At 43.1% G+C, this 17,738-nt stretch overlaps 1 protein-coding gene across 1 annotated transcript in view; it reads right to left on the reverse strand.

Annotated features, from left to right (window-relative positions):
• The window catches only part of LOC308577842 (putative CENPB DNA-binding domain-containing protein 1), a 495,861-nt gene extending 478,457 nt beyond the window's left edge, over positions 1–17,404 (reverse strand). The window contains exons 1-3 of the mRNA XM_081178239.1: positions 17,270–17,404; positions 16,493–16,998; positions 15,895–16,426 (exon numbers count right to left, since the gene is read on the reverse strand). Coding sequence (XP_081034365.1) covers positions 16,187–16,426; positions 16,493–16,981 — 729 coding nt within the window. The 5' untranslated portion in view covers positions 16,982–16,998; positions 17,270–17,404 and the 3' untranslated portion in view covers positions 15,895–16,186. The remainder of the gene's footprint in view (positions 1–15,894; positions 16,427–16,492; positions 16,999–17,269) is intronic.
• Between the last annotated feature and the right edge of the window lie 334 nt (positions 17,405–17,738).

Raw genomic sequence — 17,738 nt, forward strand, 5'->3', positions numbered from 1 at the left:
CTAGAATAAAATTTAAAATATTAACAGATGCTGTAATGTGTATGAGTTACTCGTGCATAAACTGCCGCCTTTCTAGGCTTAATTGCCTTGGTTAAACCGTTCTGACTGCACAGCCCATCTCCGTGTGGCTGCCTCAGTCGCTAGCAGAATCTGTCTGTGGGCGTTTCTTAAACCTTTTCCAGCATAGAAGCTGTCTGACTCCCAGTCGCCTCCTCCTCTCACTGCGCGGGAGTCTTCTGCGCAGGGAGGGCGTGGGTAGTGGAGGACCTGTGCTCTCCTCACTGATGTCCAGAGAAGAATCCCGGAGCTCTCCCTCCGCTTCCCCCATTTGCCCCCCTTTATCCCTGGTGTTGCGCTGATTTCCTTCCTCCTCTACCGAGCTGCTTCTCCCCCTGGTGCTGGGTCCTTCGCCTGCAGAATCTGGGAGCCTTCCCTTCGCCTCTCGTTCTGATGTCAGTTCCCTGACAGATGCAAAGGAAAGAGGTGGATTTGCCCTGCCAGACCTTAAACTTTATTATGAATCAGCAGCTTTTTGCTGGCTGAAAGAATGGCTGCTTCTTGAAAACGCAGACATTTTGGATTTAGAAGATTTTAATAATGTATTTGGATGACATGCATACTTGTGGTATGATAAGGTCAAAGCACATAAAGCATTTAAAAACCATATTGTCAGGAAAGCATTGTTCAATGTCTGGACAAGATATAAGGACCTACTGGAAAATAAAACCCCAATGGAAGCGAAGGCTCAGAAAAAGCTCAATATGGAGGTCAAATGGCCAAAATATTGGGAAATTTTGGAACAAGAGGGAGATAGACTGATATATATATTTTAAGGTGTTTTAAAGGTGCTTTTATTGTTCACTTTGTTGTACCACCGTGAATGGTGGTTTTTATTTATGTATTTTTGTTTGTTCCATTTTGTTTTGTTTTTGGGGTTGGACACTGAGTGGGGCGGGGATTGTTTTTGTTTGGGCATAATTGTTTTGGTTGTTTTGTTTTCTATTTGTAAATGGAGGTTAGTATGAGGCTTGGGATTGCGACCGTGGAGGGGCGAGGGAGGTATGGCGGTGGGGGCAGATGTTATAGGCGAAGGGGATCGAGATATGGATATGCTCGTACCCCTTCCAATCTGCGCCCCATCCCGAGAGACGAGGGTAGGGTGAGCAAGGATTACTCACCTCCTTCACTGGTGTTGTGCAATGCCAGGTCTATAGGCAACAAAACTGCTACCCTGCGAGATTTCTTTATCTCGCAGGGAGTTGACCTGGCTTGTGTGACGGAGACCTGGGTGCGCGAAGGGGTAACTGTTACCTTACGAGAGATGGCGCCCCCGGGTTTCTCCGTCCTCCACCAGTCACGGACTGTGGGCCGGGGGGAGGGGTGGCAGTATTAATCCGGGAAGATTGTTCTTTCAGGGCTCTACCATCGCCATCGATCCCCGGCATTGAATGTGTTGGCCTAGTGTGGGGCTCCGAGGAGAGCTTGGCTGTCTGGCTGGTGTACCGGCCACCTAGCGCACCAGCAGCCACCCTGTCAGGCCTGCTGGAGGCGGTGGCCGGCTGGGCCTTGGAGTTCCCTAACCTATTGGTATTGGGAGACTTCAACTTCCACGCTGATGCCACTCCCTCCTCACAGGCTCTGGACCTGGTGTCTTCCATGGCGACACTAGGGCTCTCCCAGTTTGTTTCGGGCCCCACACATCAAGCAGGCCACACGCTGGATTTGATCTTTGGCGCCGGTATAGATGTGATCATGTCTCCTTCGATGAAGGTGCCATGGTCTGATCACTACGCTCTGAAAGCCAGGATTGACTTTCTACCCCCACCCTGCTTAGGTGGCGAGCCGATTTGGGCTCGCCCGCGGAGGCTGATGGACCCGGATAGATTCCGTCAAGCCTTGCGGGACCTTGCTCCCCCTGGCGACTCATTGACTGAGCTTGTTGAGGGCTGGAATACCCAGCTCCTGGCAGCCATCGATGAGATCGCACCTAAGCGCCCTCTGCGACCCCACAGAAACCGGGCTCCCTGGTTTACCGAGGAGCTTCGGAAAATGAAGCGGGACCTCAGACGGCTAGAGCGAGTATGGCGGGGTGCCCGTGACGGAGCCTCAAGAACATCTTATAGGGTTTTTATGAAAACCTATGAGATGGCAGTGAAGGCTGCTAAGAAGTCTTACTTCTCGGCCTCCATTGCATCCGCTAGCTCTCGCCCGGCGCAATTATTTAGTATAATTCGGTCTTTAACGTCCCTTGAAGGACAGCCAAATTTAAATAACAATCTGACACACAGCTGTGAGGCATTTGCGAGCTTTTTTGCGGAGAAGGTCCTGTTGCTCCGCCATGACCTCCCTGCCAATTTGGATACAATAAAGGAACTGCAGGCCCCTCGACTGTCCTCGGGTCCAGTATTGGACCACTTTGACCGGATATCTCCAGCCGATGTGGACAGATTCCTCCAAGCTGGAAAGCCCAGCACCTGTCCTCTTGACCCGTGCCCGTCATGGCTGATTAGAGCGTGTCCAGACGAGGTGCGGGGCCCCCTGGGGGATATCATCAATTTGTCCCTTGGCACCGGGATATTCCCAGGGGAACTGAAGGAGGCGGTGGTGCGTCCGCTCTTAAAGAAAACATCATTAGATCCCTCAGATCTATCCAATTACCGCCCGGTCTCGAATCTTTCATTCCTGGGTAAGGTGATTGAGAGAGCGGTTGCTGAACAGCTTGGTAGGTTTCTGGATGAAACATCTGCTCTGGACCCATTCCAGTCCGGCTTCCGCGCTGGTCATGGGACCGAGACGGCTCTGGTCGCCCTAACAGATGATCTCCGCAGGCAGCTGGATCGAGGCGGGTCAGGGCTGCTGATTCTTTTAGATCTGTCAGCAGCCTTTGACATGGTCGATCACGAACTCCTGGACCACCGCCTTGCCGACGTGGGGATCCAGGGCACAGTCCTTCAATGGCTGCGCTCGTTTCTCTCTGGTCGGGGACAGAGGGTGGCGCTTGGGGGGGAATTGTCATCACGCCACTCCTTGGTGTGTGGAGTGCCTCAGGGTGCAATTCTCTCCCCGATGCTTTTTAACATCTTTATGCGCCCCCTCGCCCAGCTTGTCCGGAGTTTTGGGCTGGGTTGCCATCAGTATGCTGATGACACCCAACTCTATCTGTTGATGGATGGCCATCCTGACTCGGCCCCAGACACACTGACCAGATGTCTGGAAGCTGTGGCTGGATGGTTACGTGGGAGCCGGTTGAAGTTAAATCCTTCGAAGACAGAGGTCCTCTGGCTGGGGCGGGAAGATATGGGATCAGGGGGGCAACTCCCATCTCTTGCGGGGGTGCAATTAGTGCCAGCACCGTCCGTTAAGAGTTTGGGTGTAATCTTCGATACCTCCCTCTCTATGGAGTCGCAGATTACAGCTATAACAAAGGCGGCATTTTTTCATCTCCGCCAAGCTAAGCAGTTGGCCCCTTATCTCTCTCGTCCTGACCTAGCCACTGTGATCCATGCGACGGTCACCTCCAGACTGGATTATTGTAACTCGCTCTACGTGGGGCTGCCCTTGAGACTGACCCAGAAACTCCAGCGGGTGCAGAATGCCGCGGCGAGACTCCTTATGGGGTCTTCGCTGCGAGAGCACATTCATCCGGTATTATACCAGCTGCACTGGCTCCCGGTGGAGTACAGGATCAGGTTTAAGGTGCTGGTTTTAACCTTTAAAGCCCTATACGGCCTAGGACCCTCGTACCTACGGGACCGCCTCTCCTGGTATGCCCCACAGAGAAACCTACGGTCTGCAAATAATAACATCCTCAAGGTCCCAGGCCTCAGAGAGGTTAGGCTGGCCTCAACTAGAGCCAGGGCCTTCTCGGCTGCAGCTCCAAACTGGTGGAATGCTCTGTCAAAAGAGACTAGGGCCCTGCGGGACCTGACATCTTTCCACAGGGCCTGCAAGACAGAGTTGTTCTGCCAGGCCTTTGGTCAGGGCGCAGCCTGACTCCCTCCTCTGGCAACCTGCACATAATTCTGCATAATTGGTTGCCATCAATTTGATTTAATTAATTTTATAATGAAATATTTTTAGATTGTGTGATTATTTGACTGATTATTTGATTGTTGTTAGCCGCCCTGAGCCCGGCTTTGGCTGGGGAGGGCGGGATATAAATAAAATTTATTATTATTATTATTATTAAAAAACAAAGTGCGAGACTGGCTTCATTATTATCAGATAATGGAGGCATACAATCTGGACAAGAAAATTGGCTTCCAGGTGGAAAAATCAAAATTAGAAACAGAACTGTTAGAACCCAAAACTAAGACTTTGTCAAGGATGTATAACTTGCTGTTGAAATGGAATACTCAGGATGAAACGGTGAAATCCGCTATGATTAAATGGGCACAAGATGTTGGACATAACATAATGATGGCTGACTGGGAACAGTTATGGACCACAGGTATGAAGTTCACGACATGTAATGCCTTAAGAGAGAATATTATGAAAATGATATACAGGTGGTACATGACACCAGTCAAGCTTGCAAAAATCTATCATTTGCCCGACAATAAATGTTGGAAATGTAAAGAAACTGAAGGTACATTCTTTCACCTTTGGTGGACGTGCCCAAGGATTAAGGCTTTCTGGGAGATGATTTATAATGAAATGAAAAGGGTATTTAAATATACCTTTCTGAAGTAACCAGAGGCCTTTCTCCTGGGCATGGTCAGCCAAATGGTGCCAAAGAAGGACAGAACTTTCTTTATGTATGCTACAACAGCAGCAAGAATACTTATTGCAAGGTATTGGAAGACACAAGATCTACCCACTCTGGAAGAATGGCAGATGACGGTGATGGACTACATGGAATTGGCGGAAATGACTGGCAGAATCCGAGACCAGGGAGAAGAGTCGTGGAAGAAGATTGGAAGAAATGTAAAGACTACTTACAGAAATATTGTAAAATTAATGAATGTTAGAATGATGTCTGAATGAAGTTAAGTGGTTTTAGCAGCAATGTCATAAAGGTGTATGCAGAAATGGATGGTTAATAGGTGAGAATCTAAAGCTATAATATATTAAGTTAAAGGACTAAGACAAAAACAAAGAGGGAAAGGAATTGCTGAATTAACCAATTGAACTGGAATACAAAAAAGGGAGGTGAGAGGAGGTCAGGAAAGCAAGGAAATGAAATGTAAGATACGGAAGGATCAATTTGTTTTAAAGTGTTTTTTCTATATATATTTTTCTATACTTTGTATTTTGTATGGTTTTTCTCTTTTTTCTATATTTTTCCTTGTCTTTTTTACTTTTAACTATGTAATTTTACCCCCTGAAATTTTAATAATATCATATATAAAAAAAAGAATAAGAATCAACAAATGCATGAGATGGTGAAGAAAATTAGCAAAGAACTAAGGGAACAAAGAAAAGAAATGGACAAATTGAAAAAGGAGATGGAGGAACAAAACGCAATCCAGGAAGCTACTGGGGATGCGTTAGCAATGATACAGATGCAGATTAAAGAGAAGACCTTGAGATTCAGAAATGTTCCAGAAGAGGAGAAGGAGGATATTTGGAAGAAGATGACTGAAACTTTAGCAAAGTGGCTACATTTACAGGAAAAAGACTTAACAGACCAGACAGAGAAAATCTTCAGAGTGAACTCAAGAAAAGCAAAAATGAACAAATGGCCGGCAAACTGCATCACTGTATTCACATCAAATTGGATGAAAGATAAGATCCTCCAAGTAAAGAGTAAAAACAAATTAACCATAGATGGAAAGGAAATAATAATTTTACGAGAAGTCCCACCTAGGCTGTTAAAAAAGAAACAGCAATTCCAATTTCTAACAAAAGCACTAAAGGTCAAATCAATATCCTTCAGATGGGAATACCCAGTGGGGATTTCCTTCAACTTCAAAGGAAAAAGAAGATGATTTGAGACATTTGAGGAAGCAGATATGTTTTGGAGGAAGTATCGAGGAGAATTAGGAGGCGGGAAAAGCGAAGTAAGAAATGAGGAAGGAAGAAAGGGAGAGCTATCGGATGAGGCGGGAAAAGAAGAAAGAGCTCAGCAAAGGGTGGAAGGATAAAGAACTACGCCAGTAGTAAAGAATCAGACCAATAACTATTACAAAACCCTTCTCCTTTACCACCGCAGATAATTTAAACTCTTTCCACTAACTTTATAATTTTTTAACTAATATAGAATGAAATTTAAATTGTTATCTTGGAACGTAAATGGTTTAAATAATAGGAGGAAGAGGCAGAAAATAGAACGTATCTTAGAGAGGCAGAAGTGGGACCTTGCTTGTTTACAAGAAACCCACATTAATACTAAGCATAAAAGACTATTGGTAAAACCAAAGTTAGGGGAAGAATTCATCGCATCTGATGTAAGAAAAAAGAGGGGGTTGTAATGTATGTTAAAAGCAAATATGAACCAGAATTGTTATATGAAGATAAAGAGGGGGTGGTTGTAATAGTCAAAATATCACTAGAGGGGGAACCAATTGTGGTAGCAGGAATCTATGGATCAAATAAAAGAAAATCAGAATTCTATGTTAAAGTAAGATCATTATTAATGGAATATATAGAGATGAGAATTATTGTGTTAGGGGATTTAAATGGAGTAATGGAACCAGAATTGGATAGATAGCAGAAGAAGAGGGGGGGGGGAATGAAGGGAAGTTGCCAAAAAGCTTTATGGAAATGGTAAAGATCTTTGATTTAGTGGATATATGGAGATAAAAATATCCTGTCGAAAAGGAGTTCACATATTTCTCAGAACAAAAAAATCTGTATAGTTGAATCAACAGTATATGGATTATTAAGGATATGACAATTGAAGCAGAGAATGCCGAAATATTACCAAAAACACTTACAGATCACAATCCAGTATCATTAACTCTTAAAGGAAAAGAGGAGAAAGGGGGGGGGGGAAAGGTGGAGAATGAACGTTTTCTTATTAAAAAATGAAAAAGTAATACAAGGAGCCAGAAAGTTGATGAAGGAATATTTTGAAAACAATTGGAGGAAAGGGACAGATATTAAAACACTGTGGGAAGACTCCCCTGTGTGAGTGCCTGAGGGCCCTGCTCTTGCCACTTACCACCTGGCCCAGGGCCTCACTAGGGCAGTTGCTGTTACTGCTGGAGGGGCACAGAGTGTTTTTAAAATGTTTTTTCAAAATTTCTTTTGAATTTTTTGTATGTGGGGGTGGGGTGGATGTTTGGTTGGGTTTGGGGAATTGTTTTGATTTTGTTGCTTTTGTAATTTTTACAGTTTTTTGTTTGTATTGTTTTATTGGTTTTGTTTGTTTGTTTATTTGTTTAAGGTGTTATTTTGTTCTTAAGGGGAGGGGTCAGGGCTGCCGGGGAGTGGGCCCCAGCCCACAAAATGGCTGGGGCATGTTCCACAGGGGGGGATGCACTGGGACAACCGATCTCAGTGATCATGGGTAGGAGGAGGAGTTACGCTAAGATTAGACCATGTCATTACAGAGGGGGCAGGTTTAGTCATTGTCTGAGGACTATTCCTGCCTCCGGGTCTGGTCCTGACCGGATGGATACTAGAATCAGCAAGGGATACCCACATGACCTGAAGGTGCTGCTGTGCAATGCCAGGTCAATGATTCATAAGACCACTGCCATCCATGACTTGATCATGGATGGAGGATTTGACCTGGCATGTGTAACAGAGACTTGGTTGGATGAAGCAGATGTGCCTGTCCTTGCCGCTGCTTGTCCACCAGGTTTCTCTTACGCACAGCAACCCAGGCCTTGTGGGCGGGGAGGGGGGGTTGCAGTGATTTTTAGGAAGTCATTAGTTTGCACCAGGCGTCCTATTGGGAAGACCCAGTTCTCTGAGTGCATGTTCTGGAAGTTGGGCAATAGGGGCAGTACAGGATTCCTTTTGGTGTACCAACCTCCCCGCTGCACCAAGGATTCCCTGCCCGAGCTGCTTCAGGTCGTGGCGGATGTTCTCCTGGAGACACCTAGTTTGGTCGTCCTAGGGGATTTTAACATCCATGCCGACACGAATTTACAAGGGTCCGCTCGGGACTTCGTGGAAAGCATGGCCTCCATGGGGCTGTCCCTGAATAGGTCTGGCCCAACCCATAGCCGCGGACATGCCTTGGATCTGGTGTTTACCTCTATGGATGTTGGTGATCTGACACTAAGTAAAAGTGAAACGAAAGAAGTGCCATGGTCAGATCACTTCCTGGTGCAACTGGACTTCTCTGCGACCCATCCCCTCTGCAGGGAGGTGGAACCAATTTGGATGGTCCGCCCCCACCACTTAATGGATCCAAATGGTTTCCAGAGAGTGGTAGGGGATGCTTTATCCCATGTTGATGGCCTTTCAGCTGATTATCTGGTGGCCCGCTGGAATGTGGAGTTAACCAGGGCTATTAACTGTTTGGCTCCGAAGCGGCCTCTCCGATTGCATGGAGCCCGGACAGCCCCGTGGTTTTCCACGGATCTGAGGGCAATGAAACAATCGTTGAGACGGCTAGAGCGCCGATGGCGGATAACTCATTCCAAATCTGACCGGACACAGGTTAGAGCTCAACATCGAGCCTACCAAGTGGCGATAGCAACGGCGAAGAAGAATTTCTTCACCGCCTCTATTGCATCTGCAGAAAACAGCAGCAGGAGACTTTTTCAGGTGGTTCACAATTTAGCGGAACCACCTGCAACATCGGGGCCCAGTACGGGCCACATGTTCTCCAGCAATGATTTTTTGCAGATAAAATCGCTCAGATTCGGGAAGAAGTAGACTCCATCGTGGGAGCAGGGCCAGGGTGGGAGAGTGCTAGAGTCCTGTCTAGTCAAGTTGCTTGGGATCAATTCCAATCTGTTACCTCCGAGGATGTGGACAGGCTGCTTGGACGAGTGAAGCCAACCACCTGTCTCCTGGATCCTTGCCCATCCTGGCTTATAAAACCTAGCCGGGAAGTACTGGGTGATGGGCTTCGTGGGGTGGTGAATGCTTCCCTCCCTGAGGGAGCCTTCCCAGACTCGCTGAAAGAGGCGGTTATTAAACTGCTTCTTAAAAAACCATCTTTAGATGCGGCCACGATGGCCAACTATCGCCCAGTCTCAAATCTTCCATTCTTGGGCAAGGTGATTGAGCGAATGGTTGCTGAACAACTCCAGGCACACCTGGAAGAAGCGGACCATTTGGATCCCTTCCAGTCGGGATTCAGGCCTCATCATGGGACTGAAACTGCCTTGATCGCACTGGTTGATGATCTCCGGCGGGCTAGGGACAAAGGTGAGAGCTGTTTCCTAGTTCTGCTGGATCTCTCAGTGGCGTTTGATACCATCAACCATAACATCCTTCTGGACCGTCTTGAGGGGCTGGGAGCTGGGGGCACTGTCATACAGTGGTTCCGCTCCTTCCTCCTGGGTCGTGTTCAGAAAGTGGTGGTGGGGGATGAGTGTTCAGACCCCTGGGCTCTCACTTGTGGGGTGCCTCAGGGTTCTGTCCTCTCCCCCATGCTTTTCAACATCTACATGCAGCCGCTGGGAGAGATCATCAGGGGGTTTGGGCTGGGTGTTCATCAGTATGCGGCTGATACCCAGCTCTACCTCTCTTTTAAATCAGAACCAGTGAAGGCGGTGAAGGTCCTGTGTGAGTGTCTGGAGGCGGTTGGAGGATGGATGGCGGCTAACAGATTGAGGTTGAATCCTGACAAGACAGAAGTACTGTTTTGGGGGGACAGGAGGCGGGCAGGTGTGGAGGATTCTCTGGTCCTGAATGGGGTAACTGTGCCCCTGAAGGACCAGGTGCGCAGCCTGGGAGTCATTTTGGACTCACAGCTGTCCATGGAGGCACAGGCCAAATCTGTGTCCAGGGCAGTTGTTTACCAGCTCCATCTGGTACGTAGGCTGAGACCCTATCTGCCTGCGGACTGTCTCGCCAGAGTGGTGCATGCTCTGGTTATCTCCTGCTTGGACTACTACAATGCGCTCTACGTGGGGCTACCTTTGACGGTGACTCGGAAACTACAACTAATCCAGAATGCGGCAGCTAGACTGGTTACTGGGGGCAGCCGCCGAGACCATATAACACCGGTCTTGAAAGACCTACATTGGCTCCCAGTACGTTTCCGAGCACAATTCAAAGTGTTGGTGCTGACCTTTAAAGCCCTAAACGGCCTCGGTCATGTATACCTGAAGGAGCGTCTCCACCCCCATCGTTCTGCCCGGATGCTGAGGTCCAGCGCCGAGGGCCTTCTGGCAGTTCCCTCATTGTGAGAAGCAAAGCTACAGGGAACCAGGCAGAGGGCCTTCTCGGTAGTGGCGTCCGCCCTGTGGAACGCCCTCCCACGAGATGTCAAAGCGATAAACAACTACCTGACATTCAGAAGACATCTTAAGGCAGCCCTGTTCAGGGAAGTTTTTAACGTGTGATATTTTAGTGTATTTTTGGTTTCAATGGAAGCTGCCCAGAGTGGCTGGGGAGGCCCAGCCAGATTTTTTTATTATTATTATTATTATTATTATTATTATTATTATTATTATTATTATATGCTGGGAAGGCAGTTGTTAAGGGATATTTCATACAACAAAACTCAATAGCATAGAATAAAGAAAAAAAAGAAAAGGGAGCTTTTAGAAGAAATTAAAAGGAAGGAAAAATTGGCCTATGGAAGCAAAAACAAAGAGAGATTAAATCAAGAAAATAAATTACTGAGAGTAGAATATAATAATATTATAGAACAGGAGGTAGAACAACAAATCAAATTTTGGAAATATAAAAATGTTGAATGGGCAAATAAACCAGGCAAGATCCTTGCCTGGCAATTAAAGAAACAAAGAAATGAAAAATTAATAAATAAAATAAAAGTAGAGGAGAGGACAATAAGGGATATGACAGAAATTTAAAAAGAATTTTAAAAATACTTAAAAAAATTGTATCAAAAAGATGAAGTGCCAAGAGAAGAAATAGAGGAATATATAAAGAAAAAAAAATTAATAGAGATAGCAGAAGACCATAAATTATTAAATGAACCAATATCAACCGTAAAAATTAAGGAATCAATTCAAAAATTAAAAATAGGGAAATCCCCAGGTCCAGACGGCATACCAGCAGAATACTACAAAGAAATGTTAAATGAATTAATCGACCCACTAAAAGAAGTAATAGAGGAAGCAGTAGAGAAGGGGAATATTCCAGACTCTTGGACTCAAGCGTATATAACGCTTCTGTCAAAACAAGGTACGGATTTGGAATCTGTCTCAAATTATAGACCCATTTCATTGTTAAATTCGGATTACAAAATTTATGCAGGATTATTGGCTAACAGGTTAAAAAAAATTATAGGAAAAATAGTACATAAAAATCAGGCTGGATTTGTGGAAGGTAGACAAATAAAGGATAATATTAGAAATATAATAGACATAATGGAATATCTACAAGTAAGAAGAGATAAACAAGCAGCCCTGATTTCAATCGATGCGGAGAAGGCTTTCGATAAAATCTCATGGGAATTTATGAAAAAACTATTAAAAGAATTGTGTCTAGGTGAAAAATTCCAAAAAGGTATAAATGCAATATATGACCAACAGAAAGCAAAAATTATTATTAATGGAGAGTTTGGAGAAGAAATCAACACCTTTAAAGGTACAAGACAAGGATGCCCCCGATCCCCAATGTTATTTATGATAGTATTAGAGGTTCTATTAAAGAAAATAAGGCAGGACAACCAAATAAGAGGAACAGCAGTTGATGAAAAAAGATACGAGTTAAGAGCCTTTGTAGATGATGTTATGATCACAACAGAAAATCCCCTACAATGTACACCTAGAATATTGGAATGCATAAACGAATATGGCAGATTAGCAGGATTCAAATTAAACTATGGGAAAACCAAAATACTAGTGAAAAATATGGAAGAAAAAGATAAAGTGAAATTACAAGAAATTACAGGATTGGAAATTAAAAAGAAAATAAGGTATCTTGGAATAAATTTAACAACAAATACTATAGACTTAAGTAATGAGAACTATGGGAAAACATGGAATGAAATAAAAAATGACTTGCAAGTATGGGGAAAATTAAATCTTTCCTTACTAGGGAAAATATCGGTAATAAAGATGAACATATTACCAAGGATGATGTTTTTATTTCAAAGTATCCCAATACTAGGAGGAGATAAATGTTTTAATAACTGGAAAGGAGATTTGGCTAAATTCATATGGTCAGGGAAAAAGCCAAGAATAAAACACAAAATAATGATAGATAAGAAGGAGAGAGGAGGATTTGGTCTCCCAGATATGGAGTTATATCACGATGCGGTGGGTCTGACCTGGCTAAAGGAATGGATCAAATTAGATGACTCGGATGTATTGGATTTAGAGGGAGTAGAGACGAGATTCGGATGGCATGCCTATCTAATAGATGGAAAAGTGAGAGTACATAAAGGCTTCCTAGGGCATATAATCAGAAAATCTATATACAAAATATGGGAGAAATATAAAAGACTCCTAGAACCGAAAACTCCCTGGTGGGCATCGCCAGCAGAAATTGTCGCAGTGAAAAAATTAAATATGAAAGAAAATTGGGTTACCTATAAAACTGTACTAAAGGAATAAAACGGAGAATTGGAATTAAAGGATTATACAGAAATTAAAGCTCATATTAGTGATTGGTTCCAATATATTCAAATTAAGTATAGATTAGCGAAAGACAAAAAGTTAGGATTTGAAAAAGAAATATCAAAAGTTGATAAATATTTAATACAAGAAAAATAAAAAAAAATTATCTAAATTGTATAATCTGATCTTAGAATGGGAAACAAAGGATGAATTGGTTAAAGCATCAATGATCAAATAGGCGCAACATATTGGGAAAAATATTATGTTTGAAAAATGGGGAAAACTGTGGAAAGAAGATATGAAATTCACTATGTGTTATATACTGAAAGAAAATTACCTCAAAATACAACATAGATGGTATTTAACACCTGAAAGAATAACAAAAATGAATAAAAATTGTAGCGATGTCTGCTGGTGATGCAACACTGGAAAAGGTACTATGATACATATATGGTGGAATTGTTTAAACATCAAACAATTTTGGGAAATAATTTATAACGAAATGAAAAAAATGTTTAGATATTCATATAGGAAAACACCAGAAGGTTTTCTATTGGGAATAGTACCAGGAAGCCTAAAGGAAGAAGATAAGACCTTATATTTATATGCAACAGTAGCCGCAAGGCTATTGATTGCGAAAAACTGGAAATGTGGTATTGTACCGACAAAAATAGAGTGGATTGCCAAATTATTGGAGTACTACAATATATCCAAAGCAATGGGAGAAACTGCAAGGATCTCAAAAGAGAAGATAGATAGGGACTGGAAGGTGTTTAAAAGATACTTGAAAAACCATATCGAAAAATTAGAAATCCTATTAGAATAAACAAGCTCTGTTTCAAACACTGAAATACTGAATAAGATGGATAACAATGTGTAATAGAAAAAGAAGTATGAAATTAGGCTAAAGGTGTGTGAAAGAAAGTAATAGAAGTGGAAAGAAATTGCAATTGAGTAGATTGGAAGTCTAACACAAAGATGGGGTGAGGGGTGGTCGATGGTGATGGGAAAAGGAATTATTTGTGGGACTGAGTATAAGTATGTTTGAACACTTTTAAGGATTGTATGAAATGTATGTTTGTATGCTTGTATATCTGTAATATATGTGTATTAATGATGAACTATTTTAACAATAAAAAAGTACATAATATTATTGCACTGTACATTATTAATTGAAAATACTCCCCAGCTGTTCTCCTATTATTTATATATACTTTTCGTATTTTCTTCCCCCTCTTTATTCCTTTACAAATTATAAATAGCATTTTTATTATTACATTCTCTTGCTTAATTTTTCTTTTACCCTCCCATCTTTTCTTGGTTTTTTTTTCTTTTGTAATTTTCTGTTTGGGTATTTTTTTTTGCTTTTTTTGTTTCCTTTTTTTTGTTTTTCTTGTTGTGTTTTTGTGTGGTTTTCGAATTGTGTGGTTTTGTCTTGTGTTGTTGTTGGGTTTTTTTTGTTGCTTTTTGTTTTTGTTTTTGGTTTGTTTTTTCTTTCGCTATCTATCGGTAGCTATTGCAGCTGATATTAGCATCGGATGTCATTAGTTTTGTTGCAAGGTGCTGATTAATTGAGCCGCTAACCTGTTTAAAGATTTATATATATGATCTATCACCCTGAATGAGCAAGTGAACGCAAGGATTGCAATCGTTTATTATATTTATTTGATCTGATGAATTTCTGATATTGCTGTATTGATGATAAGCTGTAACTAATTAGATAATGGTTCATAATCAATTTTAAATATATTTAGTGAAACTGGTGAATATAAAGAATTAGTGAATACATAGGCCGGAGATTATTATCAGATTGATAAAATTGTCGTGATTGTATTAAGAAAGATTGAATTTAATTGACATCCATTAATTATCAGATTGGAAATATTGTTGTGATTGTATTAAGAAAGATTGAATTTAATTGATATCCAGTCTGTAAGATAGAAAGAAAAGGAACAAATTACCTTGTGAACTAATTGAATTTCATAGTGATGTCTGGTAAAAAAACAACTGTGTCAGGTTCTGCGGCAGTTTCAGCCTCACAAATCAGGAGAACTTCTGTTATTGACATGGATCAACTGCTAGATATGAGAGAATTAATTTTAAGTTTGAAGAAAGATATCCAAGATTTAAAAAATAATGTAAATGAAAAGGCAAAAGCAACAGAAGAAAAAAATATTTCAATGGGAGTTAAAATAGATGAAAATGTGAAAATGTGAGCCCAAGCCCCCAACAACTCCCCCCCCCCAAAAAAACCTGGACATTTCCTTTAAAATGTCAAAAATCACCCAGATAGGCATGTTGGTCCTCAAAAAGAGGACATGTCCGGGTTTCCCCAGACATATGTGCTGTCTCCCCAGGGCTAAGATCCAAGATGTAACTGAACGACTGCAAGGAATCATAAAACCCACTGACAAATACCCCTTCCTCTTGGTTCATGTGGGAACCAATGACACTGCAAGCAATAGCCTCCAGAAGATCAAAAGAGACTACGAGGCTCTCGGCAGGAAATTGAAGCAACTAAATGCACAAATTGTCATCTCATCTCTCCTCCCAGTTGAACGATGTGGCCCAGGAAGAGAGGGAAAAATAGTGGAAGTGAACAGCTGGCTTCGCAAATGGTGTAAACAGGAACGGTTTGGATTCTTAGATCACGGACTGCAGTTTCTTGAAGATGGACTTCTGGCAAGCGATGGGCTGCACCTCACAACGGTTGGGAGGAATGTTTTTGCCAAAAATCTCAGAAACCACATCAGGAGGGCTTTAAACTGACTAATGTGGGGGAGGGAGACAGTGCTCCTGAAGGTAGGAGTCTATCAATTGATGAAGATGATCATCCAAATGTCATAGACCAAATGGAGCAAACAGCACGCAGACCTAGTGGTGGGAGGAAAAAATCCTTAAATAAGAGACACGGGGGAATGATTAATGGACTTCAATGTCTGTACACTAATGCGCAAAGCATGGGAAATAAACAAGATGAGCTTGAGCTCTTGGTACAGCAAACTAAATATGACATAATAGGCATCACTGAAACCTGGTGGGATAAGTCCCACGATTGGAATGTAATAATGGAGGGATACAATCTATTTCAGAGAAACAGACCAGACAAGAAAGGAGGAGGAGTGGCATTATATGTCAGGGATGTGTATACTTGTGAAGAGATCCAAGATTTAGAACCTCAAAGCCAAAGTGAGAGCATTTGGGTCAAAATTAAGGGAGAGAAGAATAACAGAGACCTCATTGTGGGAGTTTACTATACACCCCCAAGCCAAACGGAGGACATAGATGATACAGTGGTGCCTCGCAAGACGAAATTAATTTGTTCTGCGAGTTTTTTCGTCTAGCGAATTTTTCGTCTTGCGAAGCACGAAATCCCATAGGAATGCATTGAAATTCAATTAATGCGTTCCTATGGTCAAAAAAAGTCCAAACAAAGCCAAATTTGGTACAACAAGAGTTTATTAAGTGCTCTTTAAAGTCACACATACTGTAAAGAGCATTTCAAAAATTGAAGGAACAATAAATTAAGTTTCTAAACATGACAGAAAAACATTTAAAAATCAACAAAGTGTACAGTACATTTTCTAAGACTCTGGGGGACAACTCGAAGAAGGTTCCTCTTCCACTCTTTGCTTCTTGCTGAAGAACCTGTCCATGGTCTGCTGCTTCATCCGCTTTTTCAGCACCTCCCTGAAAGACGACATGACCCTCATATCAAAAGTGTTCACAAGGTCACGTGTCAGGTCCTTGTCAGGGTGGTGCCGCTGTGCAAAAGCCTGCACATCTTTCCACTTCTGGCAAATGTCCCTCAGTTCTTTGGAGACCTGCTGTGGAACGTAGCCCTCCGTCGTCACAACCTCCAGGAACTCCGCTGCAAAGTCTTCAGCCACAGGAACATCAGAACTGGCAGCCTCTCCATGCCTGACCACACTGTGGATTCCAGATCTTGTCTTGAACCGGTCAAACCAGCCTCTGCTTGCCTTGAAGACTTCTGGCTCGCCTGAGGTTCCTGGCTGTTCCCGGACGAGGTCTGCGTGCAAGGCCTTGGCCTTCTCACAAATGACGGCCTCAGTCACTGTGTCCCCTGCACGCTGCTTCTCTTCTAACCAGATGAGCAGCAACTTCTCCACCTCCTCCAGAACAGCTGGGCGGTTCTTCACGATCCTGGTGACTCCCTTGGCTGCATCAGTCGCAAGGATCTTCTCCCTCATCTTCAGGATGGTCCCAATGGTCAATGGATTCCTCCCGTACTCCCTGGCGAGGTCTGTCACACGCATTCCACCGTCGTGCTTCCGGATGATCTCCTTCTTCATTTCCAGCGTAACCTTCGCCTTCTTCCCCTCGCCGGCCTCTGCAGCAGCAGTCTTCTTGGGTCCCATGGCAGCACAGCTCCTACCTTCGCAACCCCCCCAAAATAATCAGTGCTTCACATCCAAAAAATTCAAAAGCACCCAGCCACCCACCACACAGAAATTCAAACCCAGATTTTTTTTTTAAAAAAACAGCAGAGTGGCCCAATGGTCACAGAAAATCATAAAAAGGCAGGAAAAAACACACACAAGCTTCCAGATTCTTGCAAACCCCTCCCCAACACCAAGTCCTTGAATTCCAAACACCCCAATCCAAAATCAAACCCCCCCAAAAAAAGTTTTAAAAGTTTAACTTACCAAATGGCTGCAAAAGAAGTTTTGGAAAAGCTTCAAAAATCACCAAAGTCTTCAAAAACCTCAAAAAAGGCTACCACACCGCGTGCTATGAGTTGCTCCTCGAAGTCAAGTCGCAACTGCACCTCTTCAAGCAATGCACCCTGCGTATTAACGGTTTAAAGAAAAAGGAAACAAACTTGCAAAACGTTTTCGTCTTGCGAAGCAAGCCCATAGGGAAATTCGTCTTGCGAAGCAGCTCAAAAAATGCAAAACCCTTTCGTCTAGCGAGTTTTTCGTCTTGCGAGGCACCACTGTACCTTCCTGGAACAGATGGCCAAGCATGCAAAAGGAAGGGAGATAGTAGTAATGGGGGACTTCAATTATCCAGATATTTGTTGGATGTCAAACTCAGCCAAGAGCATAAGGTCAAACAGATTCCTCACTGGCCTTGCAGACAACTTCATTGTACAGAAAGTGGGACAGTAAAACT

The sequence above is a fragment of the Podarcis bocagei genome (genome assembly GCF_964188305.1).
Source record: "Podarcis bocagei genome assembly, chromosome: W".
Lineage (NCBI taxonomy): Eukaryota > Metazoa > Chordata > Lepidosauria > Squamata > Lacertidae > Podarcis > Podarcis bocagei.